The sequence below is a fragment of the Lagopus leucura genome, unplaced genomic scaffold (assembly GCF_019238085.1).
Source record: "Lagopus leucura isolate 7727_CA_CO unplaced genomic scaffold, USGS_WTPT01 Super-Scaffold_739, whole genome shotgun sequence".
Classification (NCBI taxonomy): domain Eukaryota; kingdom Metazoa; phylum Chordata; class Aves; order Galliformes; family Phasianidae; genus Lagopus; species Lagopus leucura.
The window spans coordinates 15,337,860-15,361,689 of record NW_024962255.1 but is presented as its reverse complement, the minus strand read 5'-3'; the positions used below and the strand labels follow the sequence as shown (position 1 = coordinate 15,361,689).

The 23,830-nt window shown below is 40.8% G+C and overlaps 1 protein-coding gene across 6 annotated transcripts in view; it reads left to right on the top strand.

Annotated features, from left to right (window-relative positions):
* The first annotated feature begins 569 nt into the window (after positions 1–569).
* The window catches only part of SEC24C (SEC24 homolog C, COPII coat complex component), a 35,749-nt gene continuing 12,488 nt past the window's right edge, over positions 570–23,830 (top strand). Inside the window, exons 1-12 of one of the 6 annotated variants that reach the window (XM_042862949.1) lie at positions 570–652; positions 8,050–8,252; positions 11,221–11,304; positions 13,181–13,322; positions 14,273–14,451; positions 15,019–15,129; positions 15,262–15,468; positions 16,166–16,293; positions 17,554–17,622; positions 19,184–19,295; positions 20,477–20,604; positions 23,293–23,431. In XM_042862949.1, the coding sequence (XP_042718883.1) occupies positions 8,078–8,252; positions 11,221–11,304; positions 13,181–13,322; positions 14,273–14,451; positions 15,019–15,129; positions 15,262–15,468; positions 16,166–16,293; positions 17,554–17,622; positions 19,184–19,295; positions 20,477–20,604; positions 23,293–23,431 (1,474 nt within the window). In that variant the 5' untranslated portion in view covers positions 570–652; positions 8,050–8,077. Of the gene's footprint in view, positions 653–3,292; positions 3,815–4,941; positions 5,127–8,049; positions 8,253–11,220; positions 11,305–13,180; positions 13,323–14,272; positions 14,452–15,018; positions 15,469–16,165; positions 16,294–17,553; positions 17,623–19,183; positions 19,296–20,476; positions 20,605–23,292; positions 23,432–23,830 lie in introns of those variants that run through there. The other 5 variants (XM_042862945.1, XM_042862944.1, XM_042862948.1 and 2 more) reach the window with 5 other exon arrangements.

The window sequence follows — 23,830 nt, the reverse complement described above, 5'->3', positions numbered from 1 at the left end:
GCTACTGGGTTAAGACGTAATTTTATTTGACAGCCTTAAGAACAAATTGACCTCTTTTTGCTCCGCACGCGCTGAGAACAGCCCTCAGCAGCTAACGGGCACGGGACGTCCCGTGACGCGGACACCGTGGCTAACCCTTCAAAGGACGTAGCTTCGCATCACACCACGGCTCGGTCACGGCAGTAATGCAGCACGGCTCTGCCTGCGCGCTCCAGTCGCTCTTCCAACGCCACTGCGTTTCGGCGCCAAAGCGGGGCCATACACAGACTTCTGCCGCAACCGCTCCGCGAGACAGGGCCGTGCGAGGCCCCGCGACAACGACCCTGGGGGTTCGGCCCGGCTAACCCAGCGACGGCACTTCCGCCCGCACTTCCGCCCGGCGACGTCACGAAGCGCGAGCGCCGCCACGGCGAGCCCGCACGGCAGCGAGCGGCGGCCGGCGCGCGTCCGGAGTGACGTCACCCCGCGAGTGCCAGAACGCCTGCGCGGCATCCGGGCCTTTCCGGGCGGGGCGCGGCGGCGGCCGGGGGTTGGCGGGCAGTGCGGACGTGGCAGCCGGCGGGCGGGGGAGCGGTGCTTCCGGTGGAGCGGCGGGCCCGGCAGCCGGAAGCGGGCCCGGCAGCGGCGCCAGGAGGGGCAGGCGGCGGAGGAGGTGAGCGAGGCCGCGGGGCGCCGGGGGCGCGAGGCCCGGACGCCGCTCTCTTTCCTCCCAGGGCCGAGTCCCGGCGGGACGACGCGCGACGCCCTGCGCTACCGTAGCCCGGCGGCCTGCCGGGAGCGCAGCCCGGCGCCGTCCGCATTCGGGGCGCCCGGCGGCGGGGCCGTCCTCTGCGACCGTCGGCTGCCAGACGGGAGCCCCGGGCGCTGCGAGCCTGGCCCCGGCGCCGCCCTGACAGCCGATGGGCCGTGGGACGGGCGGCCGCTCCCACACGGCCCTCGTCCTGTCGGCCCTGCTTGTTGTATCTAGGCTCGTCTTGTGCCGCTGAGCCCGTGAGGGGCGGCTATCCCCGCACAGGCGGTGGAACTTAGAGGGTGACCGTCTGTGGCCTTGAAAGTGCAGGGGGAAGGTGGGGGTGGAGGTGATGCGGCCAGAGCACGAGTGTGCTCCTGGGAGAGGCTAGGCCAGGTTTCATGTGTGCTGTTCTGTGGTGTTGGAATTCACTTCCGTTTTTCGTGTTTTTTTTTTTTCTTTCCCCCTGAGCAGTGTTCTTTGGAATAGGATGAAAATTCCTTTGATTCCTGCCATGTGTCAGGTGTTGTCCAGTTGTGTGTCTGAGCCAACTCTGAAAGTTCCTGCAGTTAAAAGGCATTGCAAAACCAACGGTGGGGCTTGTTGGGAGCTGTCACATTGTAGTTCTGCATAACCTTACTTAAACTGAGGCAGAGAAAAGTTGTTACTGAAACACAGGTGAATTACTTACCCTGACATCAGAAGTGTCTGCCACAGTTGTTAGCATTTGTGTGCTAATGTAGGAATAGAGATTTCCAGTTTGATATGCAGTGTTAATTTCAGCCATTAATGTGTTAGTTTCATAAAAACATTTGTTTTTTTTCTGTTCTAAGATTCTTCACTAAATGTTTTGGAGAGATGCTAGAGAGAGAGAAATGCTATCTGACATGCAACATGCAGTGCCATTTTCTGTATACAGACTGTGTGAAATCGCATCGCTACAGTGAGGTGACTTGTTGATAATGTTGTCTTGGCCTTACTCTTCATTAATATGAAGTTGTCCCAGGTCACGTTGGCTTATGGTTGATAGAAATACTATTGGCCTAAAGTTCTGTCTAAAGAGGTGATTTGCTTTCACTGTACATAAGCATTTCTATGCATTGTTGTGCAGGAAGGGTTTTCTGTCTGCTTCTCTTTTGCTTTTATATTATTATATATAATAATATATATAGTAATATAGTAATTATTATTATTACTATAGAGACACATGGAGATTGATATAAGGATTATGACTTCTTAATATGCTGAGATAGTCACTGCAAATTCTAACTGCATGGCTAAAAGCTGAATTCTAGCAGTGAACAGATGTGTAAAGGGCTGTTTCTTTGAGTTAGATGCTTGTACATCTTCGAGTGTTTTCTCTTGCCGCTGTAAGGCTAAATCTTCTTCCTGTAACACTTATCATCAGAAGGAGGGTCAAAACTCCAAGGAAAAAATAATGGTTGGGTAAGAAAGGGCAAGGTACAAAGAGTGACTAAAAATAATCAACAAGGTCTCACAGTAGAGAAAAAGGTGGATGATTGAAAATCTTTATTAGCAATGACTTGTGAAGATAAACCTTGTTTTTTATGTTCAGCAAAGTTCATTGTTCACATAGAAATCACTAAATGTATGAACTGGGCAGTTAGGCGTTAGGAAAAGCTAGTTCTGAGCTTTTTTGTTTATTGTGAGTGGTGGGAATTGCATAATGCATGTTTGTGTAGAGGAAGTCAGAGTATAGAAGCTTTGGATGAAAAAGGTCTGTGTTACAATTTGTGTGCAGAAAGCTTGTGTAGCAGTACGGTATGTGTCTAGTCTGTTCTATATTTGCCTATTTATCCATTCTTGTAGCCTCCTTTCCAATCTTTAAACTGCTTTCCAAGTTTTTCTGATTAATTGTACTTGTGCAAGGCTCACAGAAGTGAGTCAGATGACTTCACACATTGTAACATGGATGTGGAGGTACAGCTGGGGAAGAGAGAAGTCTTTCACTGTGTTTTGCTGATGTGATGTTTTCAGTGACTTTTGCTTACACTGACTGCTTTCCAGGAGCAGTGCCCAGAACTGTGTGTTTCAGAATTTCTTTTCTTTTGCTTTAGCTTTTATTCCAGAAGAAGATATGTAAATCAGTGCCACCAGGAGATCTCAATCAGGTTTATACACTTTTTTGATCTAAATAAAAATCTGGTGGTGATGGTAAAGGTTGGAAATAGTGGCAGACTTTAAGTTAGATCAAGAGTAGAACTTTAAGTTCTGTGTTTAACCGCTATTACACCCTTGTGGCTTAAATGTTATGTTGGACCTTCCCTGAGATGGTGAATCAGCCTCACAAAATAGTGTTGAAGGTGGCTCTTATTTAGAAGTACACAAAGTGATCACACCTTAGATGTGAACAATGATTTTTGTTTTGTCCTGAAGATTGAAGGATTTCAGGAAAGACTGGCCTCCAGAATTCTTCTCCAGAACCTGTTGTGGCACAAATTCTATAGCTATAATTCTGTAGCTATAATCTGTCAAATGCTTTTTTGGAACTCTTGTGCAAATACTGAGGCTTCTGGACTTGCACTGGTATTAAATTGTAAAGCTTCGTTTTGAATAGTGGGTGTCTTACACCTCTCCTGAACTGTTAAAACAGATCTGTTTTATGGCTGTGACTCAGAATGCATGGGTGAAGAGAATGTTACTGATGGCGTAAGGAGTTGAGAATCTGCTGAGATGGAAAGACACAGCACAACAACAACAAGCAAAAAAAACAAACCAAAAAACCCCACAACTGAATTAGAGAGTCAATTCCAGTAGTGCCACTTGGGTTAATTTGGACAAACATATGGGATGCATGCTGTTGTACCAGCCTGAGTGCTTCCAGCTCAATTGCCAGTCATTGACTTCCAGGGTATGAGCTTCTCTTCCAGGATTTTCTATAGAAAAACAGAAGAGGTGCTTCTTGCATCTGAAGAGTTAAATGTTGTGCATGTGCAGAAGAAGCGATAGCTGAAGAAAAGCACGTTTCCCTTTTGAAGAGTGATCTTGGCTCCAGAGTTGAGGCTGTTGAGGTGGTGTAACTGTTTCTCCAGAAAGTTACAGAAGAGATGCTGTAAAAGCACTGTGAGTAATGTTCTGAACTGGTCTTAAAGGATGCTGGCTGTCCCCTTCTCTCCCATCTTTTGGAAAGGGTTTTAATTTCTCTGTACAGAAATATTTATCATATTTCTTTCAATTCCAGCAAAATACAGAGGCCGTGTTATCCTCGTCTTTAAAAAAAAAAAAAAGAAATCAGAACAAAAACCAACCAAGAACCAAGGTTCTGGTCTCCTTAGAAGGTGAAGTAAAGGGGCAGGACCCATAAGAAAAGGCTCTAGCATCTTTCTGAAGGAAAGTTGTTCTGCTGCATCCTTTATAAAGCAGTCAAGAACTAATGAGATCCATCACCTCAGTTTCAAAAGGGAATTTTAACAGTGAATGAAACCAGAGAAAATGATGAGTTTGCAGTTCTCCATGACTGGGAAGACTTCCTGATTGAAACTCATATGAATCACTAGTGTTGTTGCATTGTTTTTTTTTTATTTTTTAGTAGGCTGTAAAAACTGATCTGTAGTCTGTTTTGTTTGGATCAGAAGGAATCTAGGTGCTATTGTAAAAGCTAAACATTTGTTCCCCATATTACTGTTTTACTATTTTTCTCCCATCGTTTTGCTGCTACTCTGCATTGGTTGTCTATTTAACAGCATACCAGTATGAATTTTAACTGTGTACTGCTGGTGTTTTGACTGAAATTTCCACGGCCATTTGCCTTTGTACAGATGAATGGATGAAAATGGCACAGAGTGGTTGCTCTCTTTCATAAGAAAATTATTTTAGTTATAAATAGTAACAGCCACTTGTCACGGTGTCCCTCTCTCCCCATCAGTGCTGATTATTTCAGCTTTCTGTATTGTAACTCATGAGTATTAATATGACATTCAGCAGCATGTTGTACTAGTATGTTTGCCTTCGTTTTCATAATGCATTACCACGTACAAATTAATATCCTCAGTATTTTCATTAAATGGAACAGGCTGCTTTCTCTCCACTTTTCCTTATCTGGAGCACGTATTTCATTCTTTCTGTGATTTTTTTTTTTTTTTTTTTTTTTTTCCTTTGTGTCATAAGAAATAGAGCATGAAATCTTCCCTTTTCCCATATCTCTTCAAGTGACCAGCTTCTAATTTACATCTGTATTTTTTTGGATGCAGGCAAAATGAATGCTGTTTGGTAAAAATAATGTACTGAGGGAAAAGAAACACGGATTCACTTGGTGGCAACCCTTTTCTGCCTTCTCAGAGTTGAATTCTCTTGGCCTTGCCCTTTGTGGTATTCCACGTCAGTGATGAGGAAGTGTACTGCAAACCTTACATCTAGAGCAGGTTGAGCAACTGAAGTCAGTGAAGCAGCCTTGTCTGCAGCTTCAACACCAAGCTAATTCTTGAGTCTTTGTCTTTGTTTCTAGCCCTCTCCTTGGTCTCTGCTGTAATGGCATAGGCATTAGCTTGTGCTGTAGGGGATGTTGGCCTGTTCTGGCTGTCACAGGGACTAGCTGAAGGCTTGAGGTGCCTTTAGGGCACTCATCTGTAACTACACAAAATAGATGGTTCTGTTTTCCATACAATGCGGGTAAATATTCTAAGACTTCTTCCTCTGGAAGATTTGCGTTAAATGAGCTTGCGTCTCCAATTATTGCTGAAGAGCAAGCAAGAAGCAGATAACCCTGCCCACCCAAGTGGGAAATACTGACATTGACAGGAGGGAGTGGGGGAAGGCTGACAAGAGAATAGTTCATGATAATCAGGTAGGGTCACCTGCTGAATGTGTGCTCCCATCAGGTGAAAGTGGGACATGCTTGAGTTTTTGCCCTGTTGTGCAATAGGATAAAAGATTGATCTTTTCCAGCTCTGTGGTAACTGTTTGGGCAAACATGAGGTTTGCTGAGGAAAATCCACAGTGACTCCAGGATTCTGTAGGTACGACTTGTAAAGGGAGCCTTCATGGTTGTAGCTCAGGAGGTGTCCTGCCAGGTGCTGCTGCTTAGCCTGCAAGTCTTCCTGAGAGGAGGTCCTATTTGTAGGAACAGTGTCTGGAGGACAAATTGCTCATGCAGAATACAGTAAGCAATAGTGAGGGGTAGGAAGGAGAGAAAGCAGCCTTCTTTCCTCGTAGCCTTATGTTCTGAGCTGCTCAGGTTGAGCAGTCTTCAGCTGTGTTCTCACTTGCTTTGTAAGAAGAGTTGTTCTGCTTTACTGGTTGCACTGGACAGAAAATGAATGTGGGTAGGTGTGTGACTGCAGCGTGGTGATGTGAGTCGCCTGCCTGGAGAGGAAGAAGTTAACCTTCAGGGGAGCTGGGAGCAGACGTGGGTCTCAAAGTCTGGGTTTCCTGGCCCTGCAGCTGCTCCAGGTAGCCTGCTCTGCAGAGCTAAGTCAGAGGTGGAATGGGAAACCTCAGTATATGGCACTGACCCTCTTGGTCACTGTTGTTGTGTTTGGAAACATTGTGGACTGATCAGAACTACTGTCATGCTTTTGTAAGTGATGCTGTATGGTACTCTCAACAGCAAATTACTTTCAAGGATTTAAGAGAAGACTTTTTTTTCCCCTAAACAAAAGCTCTACACAGCTTGAAAAATAGAAATATAAAACTTCATTCATTTCATGTAATTTTCAGAGTAAGCATTTGCATGCTTAGCATTAATGTTACTGCTTAGCTAGAGGAGATAAACATGGTATGCATGTATTAAGCTAGCTGTCTTCTGTAACCAAGCAGATCATTCTGTTGTGATATATGTTCTCCCTGTTTGGCCATGAAAGAATTTATTTGTATGTGGATGGTTCACACAGGACTGTAGTTATTTTAGTACTGTTTGTGTGTAACTGCAGTGCCAGTTGTTGAAATACTTCTTTCATCTTTCTGATAATGTAACGAGGCAGCCATAGCGTTAGGTGGCATGCTGTATTCAATGAATAAGCAAAAGAGCTCAGGTATTTATATCCGCTTCAGTTAAGCTGTAGGTTCTGTGTTGGGATTTAACTCAACTGGCTGATAGCTGTTGCAGCTGTATTTGTCTCCTCTGTGTTAAGATGTGATATTTATTTTCAATGAGGGAGTTCATCATGGGATTTGGAGAAAAATGAAGGGGAAATTAGTTACTTGCTTTACCTTAACTTTGCATTTTTGTGTGAACTGTGGTCTTTCAATAACTCGGAACACATGTTTGTGTACATTGGTACTGTGGATGCAGTTTTACCTGAAGGGGATAGTAAGTGGCATACGGAGTGTCTGAAGGAGCCCAGGGGCTGCAAAGTATCTCTGAGAAGTAGACCATGAGGGAAGCTCCTTTAAATGAATTCATCTGCTTGGCTCCGTGGCTTATCTGCCTGCTGGCTACCGTGGTATTCGAAGAACTGCCTCCTTGGTCTGGGGACTCCAATGTCATTTGTGGTTTTGTCTCTCTAAAGTTAGAGGAGTTGGGAGTACATCTATTAGAAGGTCTCTTGCACAGCTTTTCTGAGGAACTTCCTTCCTGTCTCTGACACTGTTTCCGTTCTTTCCCTTTCATAAAGCTCCCACAGTGACACTTCAGCCTCTGACGCTTTCGCATTTTGAACATCTGTCTTAAATGAGCATGCTGCTTGTGGAGTACTTGAGCTTTCTGAAATTTATGTGTACAGCAAGGACTTTAAGTCATTAACTATTAAAAAATAAAGCAAAGCCCTCAAATCCTTTGTTGTCTCTTCTGGTTTCTTTCAAACAGTTCAAGAAGCAGACGGTGTGGTACTGATTTGTGTGTCACTTACAGCAAGGAAGCATGAGCTAGTAGCACAACATGGATCTTAAAGATAAACTTGTGGAGTATTAGTGAAGTGTTACATTAAGGAATCTCTCATCTAAGTTGTTTTCTGAGTCTTGTTTGTTTGTTGTAGGATCACAGAATAGCTTTGGTTGGAGGGTAACATGAAGGTGTTCTTTGAAGGGGGAAACAATTCATGAAGTGTCTCAGGAAGATTCGTAATTCTGCTTTGGAGTGGCAAATTATGAGATTTTTTTTGCTAAGAAGCTGACCACAAGTCTAACTAGAACAGAACAGTGAATGAGTGGATTGATTGGAAACAGTTTATTAGATTATTGTTTTCTAGCTAGTTTTTGTAAAGCGTTTACCATGAAAAACTGTGCAAGAGTAAATTACTGCTGAAGTGTTAACTTCTGTAGTATCTCAGGATCTCTAATTTCTGTGAAAGCAGTAGAGAAATTGGCTGGTTTGGTTTTATGTCTTCTAAAAGCCATTTCCTTCCCCCCTCCACTTTTTGCAGGTGAAATTAGTTTGGGGATGTGAATACAATGAGTGTAAACCAGCATACTCACGCGGGGCCTCCTTATGGGCAACCTCAGCCTGGATATCAGGGCTACCAGCAGCCTGCCTACGGAGGACAGCCATTGCCAGGGGTTCCTCACGCACAGTATGGAGCTTATAATGGTCCGATGCCAGGATACCAACAGCCAGTCCCTCCACAAGGTACTTCTCAACCAAAACATCATGATTGGTAATCTGTGAATTGTTGCGTTTACAGAATTTTTGTTTTGTTTCCTATCGCTGCATTTCTATTTCTTGATAGCAGTTATCTTCTGCACACAGCTTACGTGATGTTAAGAATCATGTTCTTTGTGTATGTGCTCAGATTATTCCTGTCACTTGTCTGACTCAGTAGGGCTTACTCTTCTCTTAATAGCTCACTTTCTTTTGAGACTACTTTCTTCTTGTGTGTCCCTGCCCCCATGGTACTGAAGCAACCCAATGGGGTAGTATTCCTGAAGAGGTTATGTTGGGGGCAGCAGTGAGAGACTGTAACAGATTTGTAGCAGAGGCTGCTTTACATTACTGCATAGCAGGGTCTGTGCTCTGTCTCAAAGGATTAAAATATATAACTTTAGATAGGAAGCATGTTTGGAACTAGCTTCTTTACTATCTTTAAAAGCAACAGAAAGTTTATGGATGTGTGGGTGTGCTAATGTAGTCCAGAATTCTCCTGGTTCTGCAGGATCATGTCAGTTTTTTTTAGAATGGCAAAATAAGCCTAAGCTTGTGTATTTTTTCTTTAACAAAATAGTTCAATTCTTTTTTCTTTCTGTACTCAAATGCAAGTCTAACGTAAAAACAAAATATCCTCAAATTCTTATAAATTTAGAGTACCCAAATTCTATTGGGAGATGAATAGTGGCCTTAGCATCAGTAATGTTGTAGAAGATAAAATACTATAGCTTTGAGAAGAAGTATATCTACCTCTTAAAATGATACAGATGAATTCAGGTCCACCAGGGTAAGCACAACACAGACTTTCACTCTGAAAGGTTTTAGATTTTGGACTGTTTTCCTAGGGAAATGAGCAATATGCTGGTCACATTAATGATCTCTGTGTCGTTGCCCTTACAAATACGCTTCGAATTTTTTGCAAAGTGGAATTTCAGCCAGACTTGATGAGACAAATAGAGCAATCAAAATACCCACTGTCTTACTGAAACTGGCAGAAGTGGGAGACTGAAATACATGTCCTGAGAAAGAGACTTGCAGGGGGAGCTGAATGGTTCCCCTGCTGTTTATTTTGGCTGGAGTTAGCACAGTAGTGGAGTAGAAGAGGAACATGTGGTATGCTGAAGAACTGGATTATTCAGTTTTGTTCCATCTTCCTCTTCTTTCCTTAATCCTCTTCCCCTCTTCCTAGGAAATCTCCCTCAGCATCACTTTCAATGAATGAGTTTTGAACTAATTTCATGGAGGGTTTAAATTTTTATAAAAGCTATGAAAATCAGCAGTGTGAGGCAGAAAGAAGCCCTGCTTCCTGGGAGTGCACAAGACAGAGCTTTGGGCACATTTGCTGCTCAGTGTATGCTTCAGCTAACTAGTATTTTCCACTGCATGAAAGGAACGGGGAGGAACTGGGCTTAATTCAGTGAGAGATTCAAAAAGGGCAAAGAGTGTAGATCTGTTGGTAGAGCTTTGTCTGCTCTGCTCTTTAGAACAAACAAGTTCTGACTGACAGTAGTGTGAAGAATGTGTAGAATCTTTGTGAAAAGAAACGAGTGAGCTTTTTCCATCAAAAATTACTTGCAAGATTGAAAGGCATTTCATTTTAAGGAAATTAGCTGGTTTTCTTTTGAATTGTTTACTTTGGCTTTTTTAATTTCAGAGCAGCAGAAATGTCATTCATGACTGATCAGTAAGAACGTGCCTAAAAATCCTCTAATATACATATAAACCTTTGCAAATTAAAAACAGTCTGGTATTTGTGCACCAGTAGTGATTGAGTGGTAGCGTGACACTGATGGCAACATGTTGGACAACGGAGACATATTGCAGTCCTTATGTCCCTCAGCAGCGTCTTGGGGAAAGGCCACTTGTGGTTTGTGGAGATGCCTCTTGTGTTTTTTTCGTTCTTATAAGGCCTCCCTTCCTAAAGATAGGAGAAAAATCCTTAACAGACTGCACAAAGGAAATCTTGTCAGGGCGCACATCTCATACCTGCTCTTGCAAATTCAGGATTTCTGTCTTTAGAGGGAGGGAATGTAAATGCAGAGCATAAGCGTAGCAGCCAGAAGTTAACTTGCTAATAGGTGCTAAATGAGATCCAGGTAGAAAAGAGTGACATGCACATATGGTGCACTAACAGAGCAGATAGGCGATAGAGAAAAAAGTCTCCATCTCCATCTTTGCTGTCTTCATCGTGGTGTTTGTTATGAGTCTTTGCAGCAAGGCCTGTTGTAACTGTATTATGTAGAGGGGAGAGAATTCAATTCAGAGATGCTAGAGTGACAGGCATTGAGAACACTGAGGGATGAAAGAACTGCTGATGTTACTCTGTGGTATCAGTGTAGTCGTCTTAAGGACGTGTTTGAAAAATAATAAGTAAAAAGTGCTTGGAAAACTGACTGGAGAAGTATTGGCAGCGCTTGCCATCCTTGGTCAGAGAAACTTTGCATCTGACTTATATGACAAACCCTAGCTCTAATTGGTAGAAACATGGAGATGTTGTGCCAGAGACTGAGATCTTGCTTAGAAGCAGAAGTGGAATACTGCACTGTTAGCTGAGCATAGCTTCTTCACACAGTAAAAACGCTTGAAAGAACCAGGATAATTTTGCATCAGTCTTCCACTCCTGCAGTCGGCTTTTTGCTTCTAATGAGATCATGCAGTTGAAAGTACAAATACAATTGTCTGTCTACCAGTAACAATTAGGTTGCTTTTGGATTGTTATGCTTAGACTTAGTTCACAATATTTACATTTGTATTCATGTTAATGTACGAGCTGTGTCGGTAACGTGCGTTATGGACGGTAGAACAGTGAGAGGGAGAATAAGAAAGAAGCGGTAAATGCGACATGGGTTTTTATGTATGTGATACTTTCTGCACTGCAGACTGTCCTTAAGATTGGAAACACTGTCTTGGTGCTTTCTCTCAGGCTTGATTTACTGGTATTCTGTCTTTCCAGGTTATTTTCCTTCCTTGGGGTTCCCTTCGAAAGGCTCTCCTGTTTCTCTCAACTCTGACACTTCTCTTGCACCTAATTTCATAGGTAAATGTGGGAGCGTTTGTGCTGTGCCACTCCTACTGTGGGGAAGGGGTGGTTTTCTTAACCTTCTTCTGTGCCACATTCCAGTTCAGCAGGGCTTTTGTCTCAAGGGTGTGGGTACTCAGTTATTCAGGCAGAGGTAGATGAGGTGCTTCCTACGCTGTTTGTCAGCAGCGTTCCAGAAACACAAATACGATATGAAGAAATAGTTGTAGTGTAAATCCCTTATATCTGCAGATTCATAGATGTAAACTGACTTGTGACTAATGTTTTGAGAAGGCTCATTTCGAAACCTGAATTGGCCTGGAGAGTTCTGGTAGGAAGAAGCCTTAATTTTTTTTCTTTAAATGCAACAAGCAAACAAACAAATCCCATTCCCTTTGGGAAAGAATTAAAATATGAGGTCTGAAATAAAAGCATTGCAGTGAAGAAATACAAAACAAACAACATTGAAAAACAACCAGCCAAAAAAAACCTCCCCAGCCACCAGGAATTTGGTCTTAGAAGTCAAAGGATTTTTATAACTTGGATTTTCATTTAAGGAAAAAACTTTTAGCCTTCTTGAATATAGCATAAAAGTCCTATATGCTAGGAATAATTCTAATTCTGAAAGCTGATGCTTGAATAAGGAAATATTTTTGCTAAGTCAGCAATGAAGATGCAGAAATTAGAAACACTGCAAGAAATCATGTTGTATTTTTCCCTAAAATAAGGAAAAAATTTTCTTTTTACCCTGAAAAGAAGGGTATGTTGGAAGAGCTATTTCCGTCAGTGTCTTTGTTAAGAAGAGTAGGCAGTCAGAGCTGGGCCAAGTTCATGTAATCTCAGGACTTTGAATAAAATCGCTGTCACTTCCCATTATCCTGCAGTCTGCCTCTATTTTGAGGTCTGTGATGAGTAAGGACAGTATCTCAAAGGTATTGAAGAGGGACTTAAAGGTTCCTCAAGAAAAATGAATCTTAAGGTGAACAAACCACTAGATATTCATATCCCTTCAAGTAATTTTTTTTCAGTGGCTATTTGAGCAGTCTGTGCTAATGGTTAGAGAAGTGTATTTATGAGAAGGATCAGGAAAAATAAGATTTCTCAGTTGGTTTTTGGGTTTTTTTTTTTTTTTTTGGAATTAAAGATGCATTTATCAAGTTGTGTGCCTGGTAAAGCTGAAAAAAAAAAAAAGCCTGTAAATCTGTAGTTGTAGTTTGCAGGCGCAGTCATATAGTTCTAATTATCAGAGCTTTTAATATAATCTTAATCAAATAGAAGCTAATTTTATTTTATTTTATTATTTTTTTTTTTTTTTTAAGTAGATGCTATAGGAAGCAGCTTACTTTGAAAAACTAGAAAGTATTCCTGCTACTCTCCAAGCTTAAGAGGCTTGAAGAATAGCCTGTGATGGTCCTTGCTAGGCTGGGCATAAAAGCAGCCAGTAGAGTGTAATTTTTCAAAACTGAATCTACTCACATTACAGTTAGTCTTCAAGACAGGAAAACTAACCCATAATGAATGCTAGGTTTATGTAAATACTCTCCTTCCTGCAGATAAAAACAATTAGATTTGAAGGGGGAGGAACTTAACATCTTTCTGATAAGAAAACAGATGTTTTCTTATCAAAAAATAAAGATGTCTTTTGAAGGTCTTGCACAGTGCCTATTTTCTATTTAATCTGTGTGGAGATGTGACTAGTGACAATGGCTAAAATATTTGTTTTCAGTTTTGCTACTACTAACATAGTTGCATAAATAACTTGCTGCTGAGACAGTACTGATACATTAGTTTGGCCATCCAAACTCTTTTTCACTTTTTTCCTCCCTTGCTTTTTCTTGGTAGCTATTTCAAGTTCTTATTCCTGTGAATAATTTGGTTTTTGTTTTTTCTGTAGGTTCAGTCAGAGCCCTTCCAACTTCCGGAGCTCCCCCTCCAGCCAGCGGAACATCTCTTCCTTCTGGCCACCAGGGGTACAGTCAGTTTGGACAAGGAGATGTGCAGAATGGGATCCCAACCTCAACAGCACCAATGCAGAGGTATATACAAGAAGAGAAAATCTTAATGCTAGGTCTCAGCCATTTGGCATTTACTTTGCTTTAGATCCTTTGTTTTTGCCGTGGTGGACGCTGACTTTTTTTTGTATCTTACTGCCCTCTCTGTTCCAGTGCTCTGCCACTCTGACAGTAAATAAATTTTTCTTTGTGTTAGTATGGAACTTCCTGTGTTACAGTTTCTGCCTGCTTCTTTCTGTTCTGTCATTGCTTGCCACTGAAGAGTCCACTCGCATCAACTTGACCTTCTGCGCTTCAAAATTTATAAACAGTTATGAGATCCTCTCTTAGCAATTCTTAGCAAATCTTTTCTGGTCTGAGGAGTCGCAGGTCTCTCAGCCTTTCCTTGTACAGGACAGGCCCTTTGTCATTTCCACTGGACTCTTTCTAGGAGATCCCTGTCTTTTTTGAACTGGGGACTCCAGAACTGGACACACTATTCCAGATGTGGCCTCACCAGGGCGAAGTAAAGGAGGATCGCCTCCCTTGACCTCTGCCTTGTGCTTTTTAATGCACCTGTGTTATATGTATAGACATCAGTTGACTAATCATAACCACTTCTCCAAAGTTTTTCTTTTTCCATAAATAATTTCCTGGTTGCCAGAATCTGTCTTGTTTGGAAACAATTGCTTCCACGCAGTAGATGTGTTTGGTTCCTTGACAGCATGAACTGAAACGGAATTAACAGAAAATTTAATTAGTTTTAGACATAGAATTTGTGTTTTAGGAACCAACAGATTTTTATGATGAAAAAGATTCAGACCTGTGCAGGGTGTATGTAATTATTTTTAAGAAACTTAACAACAGTGCTTAATTTATACTTCATGTAAATTATTGTCTAGTATTTATATGCTAGAACAACTTTTTAATGGCATGGAGAACTGCAACTGTTTGCATAAGGAATATCAGTGAAATTTCTCATCTCCCCTTCTCAGGCCGCCTGCTTCTCAGCCGTTCCTGCCAGGCTCAGCACCTGCGCCTGTCAGCCAGCCATCTACGTTCCAGCAATATGGTCCCCCTCCATCCAGTGTACAGCAACTCAGCAATCACATGGCAGGGATGACAATTGGCAGTACTTCAATCTCTGCTCCTCCCCCAGCTGGACTGGGATATGGTGAGGTTTTCTGGCTGTAGAAATATGTGATTGCTTTCAATTTGTGCTAGTTATTTATTAAGTTTTGCTCTTGTCAATGATTCATTGCCATATGTTGATGGAGATTATCTGAATGTTGATATCTGCCATTGTAAACAGTAGTTTCCTTGGCTGGTGATATCATCGCTGGGGAAAAAAGAGCTGATATTACTGCAGGAGTCAGTGCAGGAAGTATTACAGGACACAAGGAGGAATGTTGTTATATTCTTTAATCGTATTACTAAATGAATCTGTGTGTGACACACAGAAACATCTACATGTATGTGAGCTGGGAGTCTACATTCCTTGTCACTCAGCTCCGTCAAAAAATAATAATAAGGAAGAGGGAGAGTTTTCAGATCCCTTAGAGTAATGTTCACTTAAGGTTTTTATGTTGGTACTGGAATGTCCATCTGAAGGTGAAAGCGGTAGATCAGTTTAGATAATTGTGAGTGAAGGAGTACTGTTTGAATTGTTTTGAGTTTGGAATTAATTTTCTAGAGGAAATCAAGAAGAAAAAAAAATGATAGTAATGTGCTTTCTTATTAGGTCCCCCAACATCGGTTCCCCCGGTCTCAGGGAGCTTCAGTGCAACAGGATCTGGTCTCTACACACCGTACACTGCGAGCCAAGGACCCCCTCCTCCCAGTGTGCCCCAAGGTCTTCCTTTGGCACAGCCTCCCTTTTCTGGTCAACCAGTACCAACTCAGCGCTTACCTACTGAAGTCCCTGGTTTTGCTCCGCCTCTGTCTTCTGCGGGGATTGGACCTTCCTCTTACCCTCCTTCCACAGGTGCCCCAAGGCTGCCTCCCATGCCCGGCCCACCGCTGTCTGGGCAGACAGTTGCTGGACCACCGATGTCCCAGCCTAATCATGTGTCCTCACCACCACCCCCATCAACTCTGTCAGGGCCTCACCCAGGGCCTCCCATGAGTGGCCTTCATGGACCACCTCCACCCACTCATCCTCCTCAGCCAGGATACCAAATGCAGCAGAACGGTGAGTGTTCCTAACGTAGAAGTTGTTTGTTAGATGTATTCTCTGTGTGCTACAGAGAAATGGATTTCAGGTTTGTAACTTGGAAACTTCTGGCTAGAGTTCAAAGCTTTGCTCTTGTTTCTCTCTGATAAAGGACAAATCCAAGATAAACAGTAGTATTTACCATTCTAAGCTATTTGTTTTACGGGTTTTAATCCAGTGATATGAAATGACCTTATGAAGTTTTTTTTTTAAAAAAAAAAACAAAAAAAACAGAAGTTGTTACCATATGTTAACCTATTACTGTGACTTCAGGCAAGTCAAAACTACCTGAGAGTTCTTTGCACAACTTTAGTTTATGGCACTGTGGGGTCATCCATTGACTCTCTGGCTGTTCTGTGTGTAATTTTTTTTAGGCAGTTCTACAGAATGTTGACAGTACACATCTTAATACATATTTTAATCCTGTTATTTTGAAAACAGTTATGTTGGTCTTAACCATGTTTCTTTAAGTCTGGTTTTAAGGAGGGCTGTGTCAGCTTACTGAATCACTGGTTGAGATATACTGAGCTAAAATACTGAGAAAAATTTAATCCTAATTATCTGGAAAGCGTGTAGGATTCTTGTTATTTTTATGATGACAGAATGAATGGGAAGTGCCTAATGAGGAACTGCCTTATGTTAGCAGTTATTTAATTTATTGTTCCTTTCTTGCAAGGTTCCTTTGGACAGGTGAGGGGCCCCCAGCCAAACTATGGCGGAGCCTATCCAGGCACACCAAATTATGGAAGTCAGCCTGGACCACCACCACCAAAACGCTTGGATCCAGATTCAATTCCTAGCCCTGTAAGCTTACTTTGTTCTTAAGTGTGAACTTTTCTGTAGTGTCTTTACTCTAAACAAAACTGACAGAGACCAAAGCTGAAAGCAGGTTTCTTGTTCCAAAGAGCAACAGTCTTTTTTTTCCTGCTTTCTTTTCTCTATTATATCCAGCTTCTGTCACTTGTTATGAATAAGCCCAGAAGCACTTTTTCCCTTGACAACTGGAGAAAGACACTGCGTATACGTATCACTGCTTTAATTCCTCAGGGCTTTTTTGGTACTATGTTACATTTTAAGAATCCTTGAGGGCTGAGATTAAGCTTGCTTCATCATTTCTGAATTCTAACTTAATTACTTTCCAAGGTGAACTAACTGCTAGTAGGTAGCAATCTATGAACTGCATGATCGAAGCTTGAACTAAGCTTCACAGGAGATGATTGTAATGTTTTTTCTTTTCGTATTGCCTGGTTAGTTTTCTTTGGATCATAAAGTCAGGATGCTACTTCAATCAAACATGGACAGCTTCACAAATTAGGATTATCTTTTGAAATGGAGGTTCTGAGGAAATGACGAGCGATGGTGTGCAATGGCTAGCAGTGATGTGTAATATTAAGCCTGGGTTTGCTATTGCCACTGGTCTGCTATACTTTCCTTCCACAGCTCCTGGTGCTGTTACTGTCTCAGAAGGCCGCAACTGTTTGGTAACAGGGAACTTTTCCATAGCAGTGATTACAACTGGTTCTTAAAAACTCTAAAAAGAATTTCGTTTTGAATTACAGCTGAGATCTTTATTGCTGCTATTCAGAAGTGACTGCTTTCAAAAAAGATGATCTATTTAGACTTCAGGTTTATATAAGGCTTAGGACTAATTTTTTTTCATTGAGAATAAGAATGTATAATGCTTGTCAGCTTCTTTTTTCCCACTAAATGAGATCTCAGATGGCTTTTATCAGTTACCTTCATTTCAGCATGTTCTTGAAACATAAATTCCCAATTTCTAACCAAAATGAGCACGTGAGCTACTACATCTGATAGCAGTGTGTCTCAGTATCGCAGCAATACTGACTTTGGGGTTGGTGTGCGTTGCAGAAGCTGATGTGTTTCTTGTTGCATGAGTGAATGTCCAAATATATCTAATTGCAGTGCTTCGAGTTTGAGTAGAGAGAAGTAACATTGTTACTTTTTGTTTTATTATTCTCTTCCCTTTCTTTGTCTTTCTTTTTTTTTTTTTTTTTTTGGTGGCACTCTTTACTTTTTATTTATATGCATATTTTTTTAAAAAAGCAACTTAATGAGCTGCCACCCCAGCAGAAACCCAGACACAGAATAGACCCAGATGCAATTCCTAGTCCAGTAAGTGCTATATATATGTCAACTGTGGTCTGTGTTGGTGACCATCTGTGCATGCATGGAACCTGAACTTCACCTCATTAACCCTTCATCACTAATCCTATATCCTTTCCTTGCTATGTCCTGCTTGCCTTACGAAAATGAGTATAACACCACGAGAGGTTGTTAAAGTCTCTTCTGTGATGTTTCGTGAGGCAATAGAAAGTAGACTGTTTCAGAAACAGATCATGAAGAATGTCTCCCCTTCACTTTATCTGTTCCTTAAAATACAGATTACATGGCATTTTAAGTGTTAAGTCATCAGTGTAATTGTCCGTGTAGTGTGTTCCATGTTAACATGCACACCTTTGTAGCCATGTCTTTTACCATTTCTGAGCAGAATTTGGTTACAGTTCTTGTTGATAGCAATACTGAGCTAATGCTTTGAACTGCTACAAGTGAGGAAACACTGTTTTCTTTTGATGTTACTTGCTGATGTAAATCTTCTAGTTGACTACTATGAAGCATGGGGAGCTAGAAACATTCTTTCATTATCTGTGCTAATTTGTAACCATTATATTTTGAATTTGGAAATACAATGGTTGTGTCTTGAGAAATTTATCTGAAGACAAAGCAGCTACCTTTTGCGCTGGAAGGAGGAAAAACAATTACCCTTGTACCAGTTCTTCCTTGTTTAGCTAAATTTGGTCATAGAACAGCTACAAGCTGTGAGGTCATCGTTGTCAATCAGTCTGTAGACTTTTGAGATGGAACTCGATTTAAGTGAGAGAAGTCTGATGCTGTGGGTGGTGTTTTTTGTGGCAACTTGGAATCTGTACTGAAAGGGTGGAAGTTCTGCTGTGCACAGTTCCACATTTCACAGTTTAATCACAGGTGGTGGCAGAATAAGATCAGAAGAATTGCTAGTTTTAATTTTTGATTCAAGCACCAATATAGTAAAGGTAATTAAAACTACGTAAGAACAATCTTCTGTTCTTATGCAAAGTTCAACAGGTATTTGAGTCAATTAAAACTGTTCAGTGCTTTTCTGTTCTCTGTAGTACATTTGTATTAATTTCAAAATTGTCATTCTAATAAAAATGAAAACTTTCACTTGTTTTGTGAAGTTTAAGCCTGAATCATTGATAACTCTCTTTCCACATCTCCAAAAAGCACCATGAACGTAACAACAAGGAAAAGCCAGGTCATCTATACAGCTTCAGCCTGAGACTAAAATAAGCTTCTGATTTTAATTTGGCTAAGATCAGTAAAAAAGGAATACTAGCAAAAGTTCCTTTCTTGATCTAAATTTCTTTCTTGAGTTCAGCTCAGATCATAGCACACAAAGTATACTACTGTTCAAAATACTTGGGAAAATTGTGTAACTTCAATGCTATTTGTTAGTCATTCAATATTATCTGAAATCCAGCTGAGAGGTGACTGCTTGGTAAAACTTATTTGCTTTAGACTTGTTCCTTTTTTAGAGCTAGTGATGTTTGCCTCAGGTTCCCTTTCCACTGCCTTGCAGATGCAAATTTTTGGTTATCCAAGACTCCAAAGATTAACTCAATGTTTTCCATTGTAGATCCAAGTGATTGAAGATGACAGAAGTAACCGTGGATCAGAACCATTTGTCACTGGAGTGAGAGGGCAGGTCCCACCTCTCGTTACTACCAATTTCCTGGTCAAGGATCAAGGTAAAATGACCAATCCACAGCCAAAAAATGTTTCCCAGGGCAGGTTCCTGGGAGCAGCATAAGCAGCAGGTGAAGCTTTTTCTGTGGAACTATATCATGATAGCTCAGAATTGAAATTTACCAGCAATATTGTTGGAATTCATCTGAAAACAGCATATAAGTGGGATGTCATTTGGTCCATGGATTTCGTAGAGAAAGAATATTTCAACTTTATTTCCTACACTTTTTTGGAGTTTTTAAACTCCCTTAAAACTTCAGAGTCCAACACTATGGTTGGGTGCTTCTTTTCTCAGCCGGACTTGGGGGAAAAAAAAGAAAAAAAAAATTAGGAATGTCTGAGTTGAGATTTTTGCCCATACTGTGATTTACTCTGCAGAAAGAATGGAACATAAATTTTTTTAGAGGTTTAAATTTGAGTCAAATTTGCTTGGTTTGATTTTTGAGGCTTATATTATGCAGTGTTAATCATAAAGCCGCATTCAGTTTGGAATTGAGTGTTATGTAATTATGGAATTAAGTTTATGTAATTCTTGTGGTTTCCTTCCAATTCAGGATATTCATTCTTTCATTTGGTGATTCTGTAGTGCAGAAAGAAGGGTAAATTTGTTTGCTGGGCATGTGTCTGTGTCCACCTGCTTGTTTGTAATGTGAAATTTCACTGCACAAGAATCGGTAAAGAATGAATTTCATGTGGGATTTAAGTACATAACATTAAAATATGCAGTTGCATATGAAACTAGGAACTGTGTTTTATTTCTTTTTATCAAAAGAAAATAGGGATGTTGTCTCCTTCCTTTTGTGAAAAGCTTTAATGAAGATGTATGATCCTCTGTTCACTCAGTCCAGTGTTTTCTAATAGATGTTTTTTGCAGAATATCATCTGTATTTTAAAACCTCAAGTACAATCTTAAAGTGTACTTGATATAAATGAATCTCAAAGCACACTGATGGTTATCAAGATATCCTCTGACCAACTAAGTGAAGCTGAGAAACCAGAAATTTGCGTGTGCAAAATGATGATCACAGCAGAAATATTTATTGAAGCAAAGTATTATATATTTTGAGGATCAAATTCCATTTATAGAGAAATAGTCTTCAGCACAGCTGAAGCTATCTTGATTTCTGTTCTTGAATATAAACTTGTTCTGAAATTTGTCGGGATTTGTTCCTTTGCTCTCCAGGTAACGCAAGCCCCCGCTATATAAGATGCACGTCTTACAATATTCCCTGCACCTCAGATATGGCCAAACAGTCCCAGGTTCCTCTAGCTGCTGTCATAAAGCCGCTTGCTACTCTACCCCCAGAGGAGGTGAGAACTGTATGCAGTTACACATGTACTGTATGCTGTCTGAACTTGTCAGGGGAGTGTCATTCCTTGTTCACGTTTAACAGATGCCTTGTTTAAATTTCAGCAGTAGATGTGTTTAAGTAAGGAGAGCTGGGTAGATGTTGCTTGTTCTGTAAATATGCATTAGAGAAGCAGGAAGGTGTTGTGTTCAAAATGTTTACTATTTTGATTGCCATGCTAATTTCTGCTATTTTTTTTTTTTTATACTAAGTGTCAAGCATTACTCTGACCAAATGACCAGAATGCTAGGATGTTAACAAATGCATGCACTTTCAATTATTTCAATTTCTTTCTTGGCCTGTGATATTTAGATTGTTACTAATCACTGACATTAAGTGTTGCCTGGGGTATCAAGTTGTGGAATTGGATGAGAGTGTATCAAGTAGCACTCATTAAGCTAATGTTGTGTACATGCACAGCACTGTGTGGATTAATTGACAGTGCAAGACTGAGCACCAGGTTCTGCTGAACTGTGCTTGAATTTCTGCATTCATTCTGCGCAGCCCTTTCTTCTAGCTGTAATAAGTGACTGGTTACCTCTTCTACCCACTCCATCTGGGGAGATAAAAGCTCCAACAATATTGGAGCTAGAAACTGTATTAAAAATATTACAAATACTGTGGTTACTGTGTAGCATTAGCTTACTTAGAGCAGTGACATAAAGACAAATAAATAAACTTGTGAAGTTTTAATCTAAATTTGCAGTATTCTGTGCCTTGTTAAACTTAACTTTAGCATCTCCTAAGGCAAGGAATGTCCTCTGGAGTTTAAGGGTAGGGATTATTTCATTTTATTAATCTTCCTAAGCTGTTATTTAGATTTTGAAAATTGATTTGTGATAAAGCTGAATTGTGAAATTAATGCCTGCATTTCAGTGAGGTTTAAAAGGAGCACAAGAAGTGAATGCTGTCTTGTTGTGCCTGCAGGTTTCTCCAACAGGATGGCATTCACCTCTTGTGCTCCTTTTAGTTACAAACCACTGCTTAATAGCTCTATGGTGTATTTAGGCTTAGGACAAACACTTCTGATACCCAGGGGAAAAAAAAAACTCATCTAGTATCAGAAAATTGTTCTGGAGACTGGTTAGCTTCCATCACTGGAAAGTTATTTATGACAAGGGCAAGCTCCCTGTGAAGGGGGTCGTTATGACACATGAAGGCTCAGCTGTTCAGAGGAGTAAGACTGTAAATAAAGCTAAAGCTTAATGTATCAGTAGTGAGAGGATACGTAAGACTGGTGAGAATGCAGTGTTTGGATAAATCTAGGATCTGCAAAATACAGGACCTGATTGTGAAATTACACAGTCTTTGTCCTGTGCTAACGCACAGTTTACATAGCAAATCTTAAGACTCCATAAGAAGAAACTCTGCCTTCTGGGAACAAGTGGTTAATAACAAGTTACATAGAGTAAGACATGTTTACAGCACAATTGTGCAAGGTAAGCGCAATTACCTTGCATTTTTGGGTGGACAGAGGCTGAAGAAAAGGCTTTGGAAGCACAATACCAACATTGTTGGCAATAATAAAACTTGAAATCTGGTTTCCTCAGAGGAGGTCAGTCTGGGTAGGATCTGGGAAACTGGTCACAAAGCCATTGTATCATCAATAAACGACCCCTGGAGTTGAATGAGAGCAGGGTCTGCGTCATGGAGAGGAAGAAAGTGCTTGTGTTGTTTGTTCGACTCATGCTCATAAAATATGTTCTTGTACAAGAACAGTGAGAGGTTTAGGGGGACTAAAAGAATGTAAATTGGGACACCATTAACGTCATGTAAGTTAAAAGTAAGCAGTTACACCTACTGTGCTAGATTCTTGATTATTTTGAAAGGTATGGTAAACTGTGAATACAGATCATAGCTTCCAAAATTTATTAATCATTCTGCAGGGAGTCTTCTTCATTCTGTGACTGAGAAGCTGCACAGGTTGCCAAACATCTTAATCTGTTTTGACCACAAACACGTTGTTTTGTCAGTGATGGTTTAAAAATGGTTTGCTACACAGCAGTTTTAAAGGACTTGCTATATAATGGGGTCAGGGCAAGCAAAACTGACAGATATGCTTCAATTCATGGTGATCTTCAAGAACAAATGTGATCAGTTTAGAGTTTTGAAGTTAGTTTAGATGCTTTAAATTCTTAAATATGTGGAATGCAATCACTGACTTCTACTTTTTTAATCTTGCTCTTTGTGAAGGGGAAATATAAGAGGTAGAGAATTATTTTTAAAAAACAAGAAGTAAAAAATAAAATAAAATTGTGCTTACTCCTGTGAAGTTATCACAGCTGTTATTTGCATAACTTCAGTCTTCTGTGTTCATCTGAGATCCATTCATGCTGTGAGTGTGGCACTCCTGCTCTTCAAGCAAGCTACTATATAAGGTAGTGCAGGACCATGCAGCAGTACTTGTTTGTGTCAAAGTAGGATAGCCCATTAGTGACTGCAGCCCACAAGGGAACTGCTGTGTTGAGAGATTGAGTTGAAAAACATTTTTGAAATACTTGTTCAGGCTTCCTCTGTGTTCTCTCCCACAGCTGCTGAAATGCTAAATCCTGTACAATGTACAGGGAAATTGTTTTAAGCTCTGCAGTATGTGTGGTCAATTTTATTTGTAATCATATGACCTTTCTTTTTATTTTCCCTGCTTTTACAGACCCTTCCTTATTTGGTGGACCATGGAGAATCTGGTCCTGTCCGATGCAATAGGTGCAAGGCCTACATGTGCCCTTTTATGCAGTTTATTGAGGGCGGAAGGAGGTTCCAGTGCTGTTTCTGCAGCTGTGTCACTGAGGGTAAGGTTTCTTCTGAAAACCAGACTCTGGGCACTATTGATCTTTGAACAAGATTCAAAGCAATGAATCTTAATTGTGTTACAGTGATTTATAATGTATGCTGTGCTTTGGCATATCTACTTTTGGGAAAACAACCACCAACTCCCCCCCTCCCCCCCCAAAAAAAAAAAGTTCAATATTCAGTTCAGAAATGATGCTCAAATTAAGTAGGTGCTTATTCGTTGCAGCATTATTGCTGCAACTTTGGAACATGAAATACTTGTTGCATGATGTATAGTGTTTTGAGAAATTATTTATGGTACTGAGATTAACCTTCAGACAGTAGCATGAATTAGGATTTTTTTTCTTGCAAAGCCTCTTTGGACACTATTTGGAGGTGAGATTGCAGGTAGATCTGCA